At 46.2% G+C, this 13,524-nt stretch overlaps 1 protein-coding gene across 2 annotated transcripts in view; it reads right to left on the bottom strand.

Moving 5' to 3' along the window:
* The window catches only part of NBR1 (NBR1 autophagy cargo receptor), a 751,844-nt gene that overhangs the window by 587,981 nt on the left and 150,339 nt on the right, over positions 1-13,524 (bottom strand). For both annotated transcript variants that reach the window (XM_069237768.1, XM_069237769.1), the window contains exon 10: positions 7,813-8,019. In XM_069237768.1, the coding sequence (XP_069093869.1) occupies positions 7,813-8,019 (207 nt within the window). The remainder of the gene's footprint in view (positions 1-7,812; positions 8,020-13,524) is intronic.

Here is a 13,524-nt window from a genome sequence, read left to right as displayed (position 1 = left end):
AGAGACTGAAGCTCGCTCTCTCACCAAGCCGAGGTGAAGGTGACAAGGAACTCTGTCTTGAGGGTGAGACATAGCAAAGGACAGCTGTGAAGCAGCTCAAAGAGAATGTACATCAAATATGTGAGCATAAGTTAAGCCCTCACTAAGGCACGATAAAAGTAGAGGGATGAAACAAGTGCTGCAGACCTCTCCCAAAAAAAAAAAGCATGACAACCGGTGACTTATGAGGCCAGATCTGGCAATGGTAAAATTGCAGAAAGAGGCAAAAGGTACCCGTTATCTGAGTCGAAGGCAAAGCCTTGCCAGGCAAAAGGCAAAAATAGGAGAACGTCAGATATCTTGGCCTGGAAGGTGTCAATTTGGCGTGTGCTATACCAAGCTTAGGACTTCTGAATACCATACTCTCTGTATCCAATCTGGGGTCACTGGAATGACTTGGGCTGTTTGCTCCTGATCTGCTGGAGAACTTTCAGCAGGAGTGGTATCAGTAAAATAGTTGTACAGGAGTCCCGAGATCCATTCTAGACAGAATGCATCCCCTAGTGAGAAGCACCTTGGAAAATTCATTGCGAAGAATTGCTGACACTGCGTACCCACAGGCTGAGATTTTCTCTATTCATGGAAGATCCGTGAGGAATCCACAGGTAGTTATTGTATCCACCAGAAAAAGTGTTACCGAAGGTAAGTAACTTATTCTTCTGATGGATACACCTACCTGTGGATTCCCCACCTAAAGAATAGAGTCCCCAAGCAGTAAAACCTCCGGTGGTGGGTGCCCGAATGGTCAAACCAAGAAATCTTGCAGCACCAAGCGAGCAAAATGGCCATCCCTCCTAACCTCAGAGTCCAAACAGTAATGCTTGGCAAAAGCATGGAGGGACGCCCCAAGTCGCTGCCCTGCAGATGTCAGCCACAGGAACACCTCTAGCCAAAGCTGATGAAGCTGCTTTGGCTCTGGTGGAATGGGCACGAATCCCCACAGGTGGATCCTTCTTCGCCAAAGAATAGCAGATCTTAATACATAGAATGACCCACCTGGATAGCGTTCTCTTGTGGACCGCTCTACCTTTCCTCTTCCCCACGTATCCAACAAAGAGCTGTTCATCCTGTCTGAACTCTTTCATCCTGGCGACGTAGAAGCTCAGAGCTCTTCGCGGATCCAGCCGGTGGAGCCTCTCTTCCTCTTTGGATGGGTGAGGTGGAGGGTAAAAGGAAGAGAGAGTAATCGACTGCCCCAGGTGAAAGGGTGTAACAACCTTCGGTAGGAAAGCCGCCTTGGTCCTCAACACCACTTTGTCCTTAAAGAAAGAAAGGTATGGGGTTTCCACCGAGAGAGCCTGAAGCTCGCTAACCCTTCTGGCAGATGTTATGGCCACCAGGAAAACAGTTTTAAATACCAGGTACCGTAAAGAACAAGAATGCATTGGTTCGAACGGAGCCCCCATAAGAAAAGTTAAGACTAAGTTAAGATCCCACTGAGGCATAACGAATGGCATGGGTGGATACCTATTAGTGAGTCCCTTTAGAAACTTTAAAACAATTGGTGATTTAAAGAAGGACGGTTGATCTGGAAGGCACAGAAAACCAGATAGTGCTTTAACAGTGGCAATTGCAAAACCTTTCTGTGCCAGATGGAGTGCAAATGACAAAATGTCAGATAAACCAGCTTTTAAAGGATCTAAACTATTCTCTCCACACCAGCTTGTAAATTTAGCCCAACGATTAGCATAGATTGACTTGGTGGAGTGTCGCCTGGCCGATAAAATAACTTTCACCACATCTGGAGGGAGGGAAAAGGAACTCGGATTGCCCCGTTCAATCTCCAGGCATGAAGATGCAGGCTCTGGAGGTGGGGGTGTGAATCTGCCCCTGCGACTGCGAGAGGAGGTCCACCCTGCAAGGGAGACGGAGCGGAGGGCACTGAGAGAGTTGGAGTAGGTCCGAATACCACACCCTTCTCGGCCAATCCGGAGCTATTAAGATGACTTGAGCTCGGTCTTGGCGGATCTTCCTGAGAACTCGAGGAATCAAGGGCATGGGGGCAAACGTGTAAAGCAACTGACCCTTCCAGGACATCTGAAACGCGTACCCAAAGCTCCCTGCACCGGATACTGGAGGCTGCAAAATAGCGGACACTACGCATTCTCTTGAGTTGCAAACAGATCTATTTGTGGATATCCCCACATCCGGAAGATACCCAGAACTAGATCTGGATGTATACGCCACTCGTGATCGACCGAGCTGCGTCGACTGAGAATGTCTGCATGCACGTTCAGGACTCCGGCCAAATGATGTGCAACTAAGCAGATCTTGTGATCCTGAAGCCAGGACCAGAGACAAAGAGCTTCTCTGCAGAGAAGATACGACCCCACTCCTCCCGGTTTGTTTATATACCACATCGCGGTCGTGTTGTCCGTTAGAACTTGGACTGATTGACCGCGAATGGAAGGGAGGAAGACCTTGAGTGCCAGACGTACTGCCCGCAACTCTAACAGATTGATATGCAACTTCTGTTCCCCCGGAGACCAAAGGCCTTTGATCATCCAGGTCCCCCAGATGAGCTCCCCACCCTAGAGTGGAAGCATCCGTTACCACTGTGGCCACTGGAGGAGGCAGCGAGAACGGCCTTCCTTGAGACAGGTTGTCGACCGCTGCCCACCATCGAAGATCCTCCGCAGTGTCTCTGGAGATCTTTATCGAATTTTCGAGATCCCCTTTGTGTTGAAACCACTGCCTGCGGACGCACCACTGGAGAGCCCTCATGTGCCAGCGTGCATGAGTGACCAACAGTATGCAAGAAGCAAACAGACCGAGCAGACGAAGGACCTTGAGGACTGGAACTACCGCTCCATTTCGAAACATTGGAATCAAAGCCTGGATGTCCTGAACCCACTGGGACGGAGGAAAGGCCCGATTCAATGTCGTGTCCAATACTGCCCCTATGAACAGGAGGCGTTGAGAGGGCTCCAGGTGAGATTTGGGTACATTGACTGAAAAACCCAGGTCGTACAACAATTGAGTCGTCGACTGGAGATGGCACCGCACGAGCTCCGGAGTTTTGTCCTTGATCAACCAATCGTCCAGATAGGGAAACACAGCTATACCCCTTCTTCTGAGCTCTGCTGCTACCACCGCCATCACATTCATGAAGACTCGAGGTGCTGAAGTAAGAACAAAGGGGAAGACCGCAAACTGATAATGCTGTGATCCCACTACAAACCGGAGATACTTCCTGTGCGATTTGAGGATCGGAATATGAAAATACGCGTCCTTCAAATCGACCGACACCATCCAGTCTCCTTCGTTCAACGCCAAAAGAACCTGTGAGAGGGTCAGCATTTTGAACTTTTCCTGTTTGAGGAACCAATTCAAAATCCTCAAGTCCAAAATCGGTCTCAGTCGACCATCCTTTTTGGGAATCAGAAAAAAGTATCTTGAATAACACCCCTGACCCCTCTGTTGCTCGGGAACCAACTCTATTGCACCTTTTTGTAATAGGGATAATACCTCCTGCTGTAATAGGAGAAGATGGTCTTCCGAACAGAAGGATGGGCGGGGAGGGAAGGTAGGAGGGAATTCCCGAAGGGGAAGAGCGTAACCCCTCTTCATAATGTCGACGACCCAGGAGTCCGATGTTATGACCTCCCACATTGGAAGAAAAGAGGCAAGTCTCCCCCCTACCGGAGACGAATGGACAGGGAGTGGTGGAGGACTACGGCTGCTTTCCTTGCTGCACCCCTCCTGAGGAAGAGGCAGAGTGCTACAAGGTGGCTCCTCTCGTACGGACTCTGCCCCTGCCCCTGAAGGATCTGTAAGGCAGGGTAGAAGTAGATTGTTGTGGTCCTTGCAATCTTCCCCGAAAGGAACCACGTCCAAATCCCTTAAATCTCCAAAAGCCTCTAAAGGAGGATGAGGCCGACGACTGGAGTCCCAAAGTCCTAGCAGTCGCTCTGCTTTCTTTAAAACGTTCCAGGGCAAAGTCAGCCTTTGTGCCGAAGAGCTTCTTTCCATCAAACGGAAGATCAAGGAGTGTGGCCTGCACGTCCGACGAGAAGCCAGATGACCGAAGCCAAGACTGCCGCCTAGAGACTATGGTCGGGCCATAGCCCTAGCCACCGAGTCTGAAGTGTCCAATCCAGACTGGATCACTTGCGTCGCAGCCGCCTGAGCATCCGCTAATAGTTGCAGCATCTCCTGGGACAAATTAGGGTGGCCCTTCGCCTCTTCCATAAGGGCATGGATGTAACGCCCTAGTATGCATGTGGCATCGGAAGATTTTAGGGCCATACTGCAAGATGAAAATGTCTTTTTAGCAGTATGGTCCATCTTTTTTGACTCCCTGTCCACAGGGGCCCCAGGAAACGAGCTAGGAGAGGATCTGGATGAACATGAAGCTTGCACCACTAGGCTCTCCGGAGTTGGTTGTCTGGAAAGAAACACCGGATCCCCAGGCGCCGTCCTGTACCGCCGAGCCACCGCTCTGTTGACCGCAGCGGTGGACACAGGTTTCAGATAGATATCCTTAATGGGGTCCAGCAGAGCCTCATTGAATGGTAGAAGAGGCTCAGCAGAAGCAGACGTCGGATGGAGGACTTCTGTTAATAAATTTCTCTTGACCTCCGTGGTAGGAAGGGGAACATCCAAAAAGTCTGCAGCCTTACGAATGACTGCGTGGAAAGAAGCAGCTTCCTCCGTGACCTCTCCAGGGGAAGCCAGATCCCATTCCGGGGTAGTGTCTAGGCCACTAGCTGAGTCCAGTCCCTGGAAGTCACCAGAGGGCTCTATAACTTCACCTTCCACCAGGTGTTGCCTCGCGTACTCCTCTTCCTCCAAGAGACGAAGAGCCAGGCGTCTTGACTTAAGTCTTGACTCCAAGCCTGGAGTCGACAAGGTGTTGGCCGACGCCGAAGATCTTCGTCGGCGCCGAACCTCGGATCCGTCCGAAGCCGGAGGCTCCGGCTCCAAAGGGTTCTTAGACATCGATCGGATCCGAGGCGAATCCGACGGCGCCGTAACAGGTGTAGGCATCCTGGGCAACGTCATAGGCATCGGCGCCGCTTCAGGTGCAGCAGATAAAAACTGGGTGAACGGCGCCGACCTGTAAGACGCCGGAACACCAAAATCATAGGCCAGAGGGCCAGACGGACCTGCATGACTTCCACCCGGCGTCATGGAAGTAAAGATGTTATACATAGCGTTTAAAAACGCTGCAGGATCCTATCCCGGAGTCGGGAAAGCCGGGTACTGCTGCTGCTGCACCGGCGCCAGCAAAGCTGCCGAAGAGGGTCCAGGTAACTCCTGGCCAGGAGAACCCTCAGGCCTCTGGGGAGGCTCAACCTCAAAGACCGACCCGGGTGACGTCGGGGTCGTCGGAGGCGGAGCGGTGACGGTCGGGCTTATCTCGCACATCGGACGACGCCGAGCTGACAGAGAAGCAGATCTAGATCTGGACCGTCCCTTGCTCGATCGGCGCCGAGATCCATGACGGCGCCGACAGTCACTATGATGGTGACGAGACCTCAAAGATCTCGACGAAGACTCCCTCCTATGACGCCTCTCCTTCTTCTTCTTGGACCGGGCCAAGAACAACTTCGCCTGACTCTCCTTAAGTGCCTTAGGGTTCATGCATTGACACGAACCGCATGCCTCGACCTCATGGTCGGAACTAAGGCACCAGAGGCAGTTTTCGTGGGGATCGGTAACCGACATCCGACCCCCGCACTGGCTACAAGGTTTAAAGCCAGATTTTCTAGGCTGCGACATCGTAACCGCCGTTGGAAACAGTAGCTCCCTGTGAGCCTCGAAGAATTAACCGTTATTCGGGCACGGAAAAAAAGGGAACTGACGTCTGCATGTCGACGAGGGCTTCTTATTGCCTGGATGTCGTCATGTGGCGTAGCGTGGAGTCGGGCGATGGTAACGTCATCGTCGACGTGCAAAGCTAGAAGAAATGTCCGTCGAGGGCTGGCGCGAGGGGAGAATTCTTTAGGTGAGGAATCCACAGGTAGGTGTATCCATCAGAAAGATCCTTTGATGGCCAGCCATTTCTAGAAGCACAGCACCTCCAGGCACAGGGTGAGGAACACCACATTGCCCTGCTTGTTGCAATACCACATGGCTGTGGTGTTGTTCATAAGCACCTTCCTTTGATGGATGGAAGGAAGGCTTTCAACGCTTTGTTCCAGGAGGCTGACATGGAGCCAGAGACCAGAGTCCTCTAATCGCCATTTCTCCAAGATGGCAGCCCCTACTCAGATGGGACACATCGGTAACCATTGGTGTATCCATCAGAAAGATCCTTTGATGGCCAGCCATTTCTAGAAGCACAGCACCTCCAGGCACAGGGTGAGGAACACCACATTGCCCTGCGTGTTGCAATACCACATGGCTGTGGTGTTGTTCATAAGCACCTTCCCTAGCCTTCCTTTGATGGATGGATGGAAGGAAGGCTTTCAACGCTTTGTTCCAGGAGGCTGACATGGAGCCAGAGTCCTCTAATCGCCATTTCTCCAAGATGGCAGCCCCTACTCAGATGGGACACATCGGTAACCACTGTCAGTGCTGGGTGGGGTACGAAGAGGGGGATTGTGCTGATCCAATCGCGGTCCAGTAACCTCCACAGCAAGTCTTTCACAGTCTCTTCAAAGAGGTGGATTTGATAAGAGTGGTCCCCTTAATGTTAGATTATATCAGATATGTATACTGAGTCAAAAAACACATTTTTTTAATACAATAAACAAATGCATGTCGTATAAACTTCAATAGATTGAGATTGCCTCTAATCAAGTTTGTTTCTCTTAAAAATCATGGGAAATTTGAAATGTGTTCATGCCTTTGAATTCATGAAATGCCTGGAATGTTCTGTAGGACAACAGCAGCCTGAACTGCATTGACAATTAGCACATTGCTTGCGATGGAAGCAAACATACACTTGTTTATGATATCATTAGAAACTGAGCAGAAGTTGCCTTTACTAACTTCAAGGTAAAGGACGTTATCCCTCTTGAGGGCCAAGGGATTCAGCCAAGCCCTTCTCTAAATGGTGGTCTCTGAAGACATGCTCTTGTTAGACACCAGTACCTAGAATCTCTGACTGGGTTACTGTTTAGTCAATTCATCATGGAAAATGAACTACACAAAGTACAAGCTGGCAAACGTCCACATTCAAAGCCATTTAAATAACCTATGCACCACATGGAGACCTCACAATTTTATCTGTGGTAAATAATGAGACAAATATCAATGTGATGGTATTGTCAGTGTGAACTCCGGAGCAAATGATGGTCATGATTCAATGTATAGGCCTTTCTTGCCTATGACACATCTCTAGTGCTAAGTTATGAAGTCAATTTCCTTTTGAGAAGCTATTACAAAAACCTACTACATGCAATTCAAGAAATTCCTGATGTAACGTCCAGCTAATTTCCAGCTATACATTAATGTCAAAGTGTAAATGCACCGGGTGACTGAGAAGGTACCTGTGACGCTCAGTTAGAGCGTGTATTCCCTCAAAGTCAACCGTCTCTACGTAAGTGCTTTTTTTGGCAAAGAATTTGCTGCACTGAAACAAAATCTTTAAGACAATGAACAGCTGGTGCGTTTTGCAGTCAATGGTCCCATGAATTTAACATTGCTAAAGCAGTTTTCAGTCCTGCATAGTTTCTTAATGTGTTTTAAACAAGGTTGCAGGCATTCTTCTAATTTCACCAACAGAGAACATCAAAGCTAATCAAACGTCTGGAATCTTAAATGTAGTAACTGGGTACTAGCAAAGCACCAGAGCAATCACAGAGGTGTAATATTCCTTCTTACACAAGTGCACTGGTCTGCAGGCAATCCTGTTTAGCCTCTGCTGGATTTGAACTTTCTTGTCCATGCACTGTGCTCCAAACAGGAATCTTCCTATGCATCTTCAGCAGCTGTTTAAGTTCCTTCACCTTCGCTTTTCGCTGCTTCTTCTCAGCTCTCAGTCGCTGTTTTTCAGCTTTAATGAATGTTTTGTCCATCTGTTTCTGGAGTCTATAAAATACGAATTTAAGTCTTACTACCAATAAATTACCAGTGTTTACATAGTTAACAGAATTCAGACTCAAAGAAATCAAGTTGCAAAGGTGACATGAATGGCAGCATGTTTGACTCTGTGTGGCCAAGTCTGTCAGAATAATAACTGTGAGAGTGTTATTTACTGAGCAAATTAACAAGCGAAACAGTCATACTATGAAGGAGTTACTAAGTGAGAGTGTTGGTCAGTGTTAAGAAACAGTATCAGAGTCTGGCAGTATGTCTCCTTACTACTTTGTGAAGTTTAGATGCATTGCCTACATTCACAGTGATTACATTCTTAGAAATTCCTGTACTTGTGGACCTTGCTCTTCCTGCATCACAACAGTTTGGGAACTGTCCACACCACAGGTAGGACTGGAAATAGTTTTTTTCAAAAATTTACTGCCAAAAGTGTCTTTTGTGGAGAACCATCAAGCCTGCTCTGCTCACTTCCTGTGTGTCAACAGTTGTCCCCTTCAAGTTCTAGAATGTTTGTTGTTCCAAGTCTGGCTTTAGCATGGTGTAGGAAGGAGAGCAAGGATTAAGAATACCGGATCAAAGCAAAATTTAACTTGGCCTTACTCTGTCGCCTTGCTCTTTAACCTGCATCAACAGTTTGAATTCTGCGCCATTAGTTTAAATGTGCTTTGGGTGGGAGACAGCACATACGAATGTGCTTCACTCAAATAGGACCTACAAAGCATCCAAGCCAAAAGCTTTCCTCTTTGACAGAACATTAATTAGGTAATGCCTTCAAGAGGAATGCAGGGTAGGTCACATGATTGTCCTGCTAATCTCTTGAATGAGCAACTCATTCACACGCTTCCTTAGCTTTAGTGTAGTGAACACAAAGTTTTTAAATCCAATGAACCCCATTCTGGATGTGCACAAGAGAATTTATCTGGAAACAGAAGCCTCAACTACTTTGTTATCTAGAGTAAGACCAACACACTGGCTCTTTTGAAGCAGCATTTAATGGGATAGTGGAATGCCTGAATTGTGCTCTAAAATATACAATAAGGACGATATCAATGACTCTGAACAGAAATTGGCAATATTGTGTGCCTCTGGAATGTATTCACCCTTAGGAATGCTCCCTCCTCTGACCCTCACCTAACGCCACACCATTTTGTCACAGGCAGAACAATGCCATTGGGAGACGTCCCACATAGGAAAAATATGTATGCACATAAAACTGTTGATGTGGTATGGCAAGAAATGTCAGCATATAGGTGTACCTAACAAGTGTTGTCAAGATGTTTTCTAAACAGGTTTACCTACAATAAGCGAGCTCCACCATGGCACCTGTGGTACCACAACAACAACTTGCCCCGGGGTCCCAAGTATTTGTCAAGAATTTCGTTCAACAATGGAATGATTCACACTTCTTGGGACCCTGCACAGTAGTTCAGACTACTCAAACAGCTATAAAGGTCCATGAGCTGACAATAGATACACAGGACATGTAACAGACCAGCTCAACACAACATCCTTCCTCCTTGCAATGAGTAAGGAGAGGAGGGCATGAACCCTCCTTCAAGAGACTTAAAAAAAACTATTGTCCCAGGCGGGGTGGCATCTTCATTGGGACAATGCACCCTCTATTCTGAAATTGTTTCTATTTTATATTAATGGGTATTTTCTTTGCCTTTGTGTTGATGGTGCTTACCCTCCTAAAGGATAAGGACCCGCTAGGTAGTTAAATGTTCTTGACCCCTTCCATAAGAGACAAGGGTCTGCCACTTAATCTGGTGAATAAAACACCACAATCACCAGAATCCTTATGGGAACTTACAAAAGCAACTGACAAATTATTAAAGTAAAAATATTTTTTTCTGAGCACTCTATGCATCCCTTGTGGCACAGAATATGTGGTATAAATGTTTACACACAGCAGTTACAGCACATTTCACTGCATCATACTTTGTTTGTATCCTCATACCACATGCTGGAAATCAGAAGGGTTCAAGAAGGCCCATTCCCCATGTTTGATAACACTGATGTCATAGTTACATCAAGGGGAGAGTGCAATTTCATTATTAGAACCTTTCAACACCAAAATGGAATTCCACAGCAATATTAGAGGAACGAGCTCAATCAATGTTTCAGGATTATAGCCAATTTGAAAAGTCAGGAATTCTCAGACAACCAAAATCAATACTAAAAACAGTGGCAGATGCAAGGATGAAGACTAGGAAATGTAATAATGAGAGAACCTCCACCCGTGAACACTGGCCTCAGTTAACATTTCAGGCTTAGGCTTATGTCAAGGGGCAGTGGTGAGGGAATACGATGATGTACTGCCCTTTGACAGTGTAAAAGGAAAGGTATAATGATGATAGAGCATATCCTAACTTTACCCATATATGGGATTCTGAGGTATGCTCATACACCCTTTTGGATCTAGTTCATCCTCCTACACACATTTTGCCTTTCAAAGAATTCTCAGTGTATTTTAGAGGAAATGGGACATAGATTAGGAATAAATAAGAACTGCAAACAAATAATAGATACAACATCCCTAGAGGAGGGCATTGCAGCACTGATGGATACTGTTTGAGTATGTGGTACATTATCATATATCCAGTTGCCATATAGATGGTAAGGCCTGTGCTCCGTTGCCATATTGGTGTCCCAGATATTGATAGCTCAACTTCGTGACAATATAACAGTGGAAGAAATCTATGTGTAAGCACAAGAGCGACAACATGCGCTAGTACATAGATGGAAGAGGGCTGACCGCCAATACTTTGACCAAGATGTACATTCGGTGCCAGATGAGTAAAGGTTGTGCAACGGAGCCGAGTTATAGATTGGTAGCATCTCTCCAGGAAGATTGATGCCTGTCCCACAATACGGAGCCAATGCCTGTTAGTTACAACTGACCAGATATGAGTTAATGCTACTAGTAAACAGAACAGAGGATAAATTCAGTTCCATCAAAGAAGAGCTCTGGGCTATGCACATCACAGTTTCACAAAACAGGATGGTGCTGGGCATGCTAACTGCCAATGAAGGTGGGGTGTGTGCTAAAATAGGGTCTTTCTGTTATACGTTCATCCCAGGAAATGATGAAGAAAATTGAACATTGACCAAGGCTATTCAGGCCCTACATACTTTAAGGGACACCATGGCAGGGAGCAAAAGGCCCCCAGTGGTTGGTTTTCTGGCTTGTTCCTGTGGCTAACCATCCTGGTTGTCAGGCCTGGTAAAAGCCTTATTACAAATAATAACTTATTATTAGGCTGCTGCTTCCAAACAATACTGCAGTGCTGCCAGAAGGAGTAACAAAGATAGGCACTCTAGGAAAGATCATCAGAGAGGACACAAAGAAAGATCAGAAGGATATAAGTGTTGAAAATTCAACAAGAGGGGAGAATGTGGAGATAGGAAACAGAACTTTAAGTCCATCTTGTGAAGAGAATCCACTTTGTGCCACTCAACCAAACCAGTGTGCAGAAAATACACCTATAAAGTATGTGCTATGCCCGGAGTTTTAGTACATAGATTTGTTACAAGGTGTAGGCAGAGAAAGAACACAAATAGTTCCAAGAAACAGAACGGGCTCTCGAGAAGCAGCAGAACAACCCCAGCCCAGGGAGTGTAGGGCGTCACTTACAAAAATAACAGAGGCTGAGAAAGAAATCACAAGACTAACAGATGTGTTTGCCAGATTTTAACACATGCATCAGCTATTATATTCAATGCCTGTTGAAGCGTATAAATATTGGACGCAGTCAGATCTATCAATCGATCAGTGCTTGTAAAGCGCAACTACTCACCCGTTAGGGTCTCAAGGTGCTGGGGGGAAGGGGGAAGAGTAGCGTATACCGGTGAGGTGATTATTAGAAAAGCCATGTCTTCAGTTCCTTTGTGAAGCGGAGGAGGATTGTAGTTAGATGATCTCCGAGACTCTCAATTGTACGTGACTTCACATACAGCACTACAGTGGGCCTCCCTGCCGTGAAATAAAGTCTAACCTGAGAACCCAAGATGGAAGGCTGTGATAATTTCTAAGGGCAGAGGAAGGAAAACGGACCATAGTTAACAAGACCTAGAAACATACAGGTTATGTAGAGTGTACTCTGCACTTAAAAAAACAAGGTCTTCATTAAAAGACTGGAAGAATGATTTGCTGCATTAGGTGACATTTTGCAAACCCTTAGGGCCAAAACAAATGGGTCTTTTCCATGATCCTGTGGTGTTTACCAAAAAAGAAATATTGCTCTATAAACCAATCCTCACCAGGGTGATGGCAACTAAGAAGACAAATCAAAATTATTAGCTAGAATCTCTCTGTAACAGGTTCAAAGGTCTGCCAACTTGTTGTCCTTAGATTTGATCAAAGCTATCAAGATGTTCACAGTCCAATGGAGGAAAAACAAAGGAAATAGCCAGAATGAAAAAAAACAAAAAAACAAGCTACACCATTATTAATGGTAGACATGGCGGAGCACATTCTTATTAAAATGAAAAAGGTCACATTCCTAACCAAAGAACACTCCTGATGTTCATGGACACTGAACACAAACAGTTTGAGACTCTCTTATAGCAAACTAATACATAATCTCACCCTGTTGTGTCATGGGAGAAATTATATGTTCAAAGGGCCTTACCCTAACTCCCCCAGCCAGTTAAGGGTCTCAAGGTTTTTTTTAGAAAGAACACTGGCCTTGCCCAAGACCAAGCACACTATTAAACAAAATCCTCTCTCTCCTCAGCAAGCAGCTATGGAGAGATGGGTTTAATCTCAAACCCTTGCATGCCTCTACCAAGGCTTCCTAAATTCCAGGAGTATATGTTGGATCTCTCTTCAACATGCACGTCCCACCTTCAACCGCAACGAAGATGCTCTAAAGTGAAAATCCGAAAGTACAGCCGTGAGCTGCCAGACCAGTAATATTTGCTCTGAACTACTAAGCCGGAGAGCCCTTTCAAAATGTTGAGGAGTTTCAGATTCATCTATTTTCACTGATTATTAATATAAAAGCAGTGCTTAATTTGTAAATAAAAACGTGCCGGAGCCCAAAGTCCTCCTCTGAAAAAACGCAGTTGCAGCAATTAAATGTGCGAACACGGAAAACTGAGGCAGTGTAATCATCAATCCATTTACAGCCACTCCCTGCCCCTTCAGCTTACACCTGCAGCTTTCTGCTTTCTCCATTTTTGATGCTTTTTCGTTTTTCTCTTCCTCCATCTGTCCCATATATGTCTTTTGCTCGCAATAAATGTTTGAGGCAGAAAATTAAGACGGCGGCCCTCAAAAATAAGTGCCGGTGCTCCGCACTGAAACAACAAGCACAAATTAAGTACTGTATAAAAGGCAAATAAGCTTGCAAAAAAGTCTGTAAAAACTGCAAGGAAAATCTGCAGTAATGGCAAATGTCATGCAATTTCATTAAAACAGGTGATGTTGCACCAAAGTGTGGGGTCAGATTGACAGGTAGACTGCTGCTGGGCTACTATGGATGCTAATTTCAT

Source organism: Pleurodeles waltl, chromosome 6 (genome assembly GCF_031143425.1).
Source record: "Pleurodeles waltl isolate 20211129_DDA chromosome 6, aPleWal1.hap1.20221129, whole genome shotgun sequence".
Taxonomy (NCBI): Eukaryota; Metazoa; Chordata; class Amphibia; order Caudata; family Salamandridae; genus Pleurodeles; species Pleurodeles waltl.
Note: the sequence above shows the minus strand (reverse complement) of the source record. Positions and strands in the feature narration are given on the sequence as shown.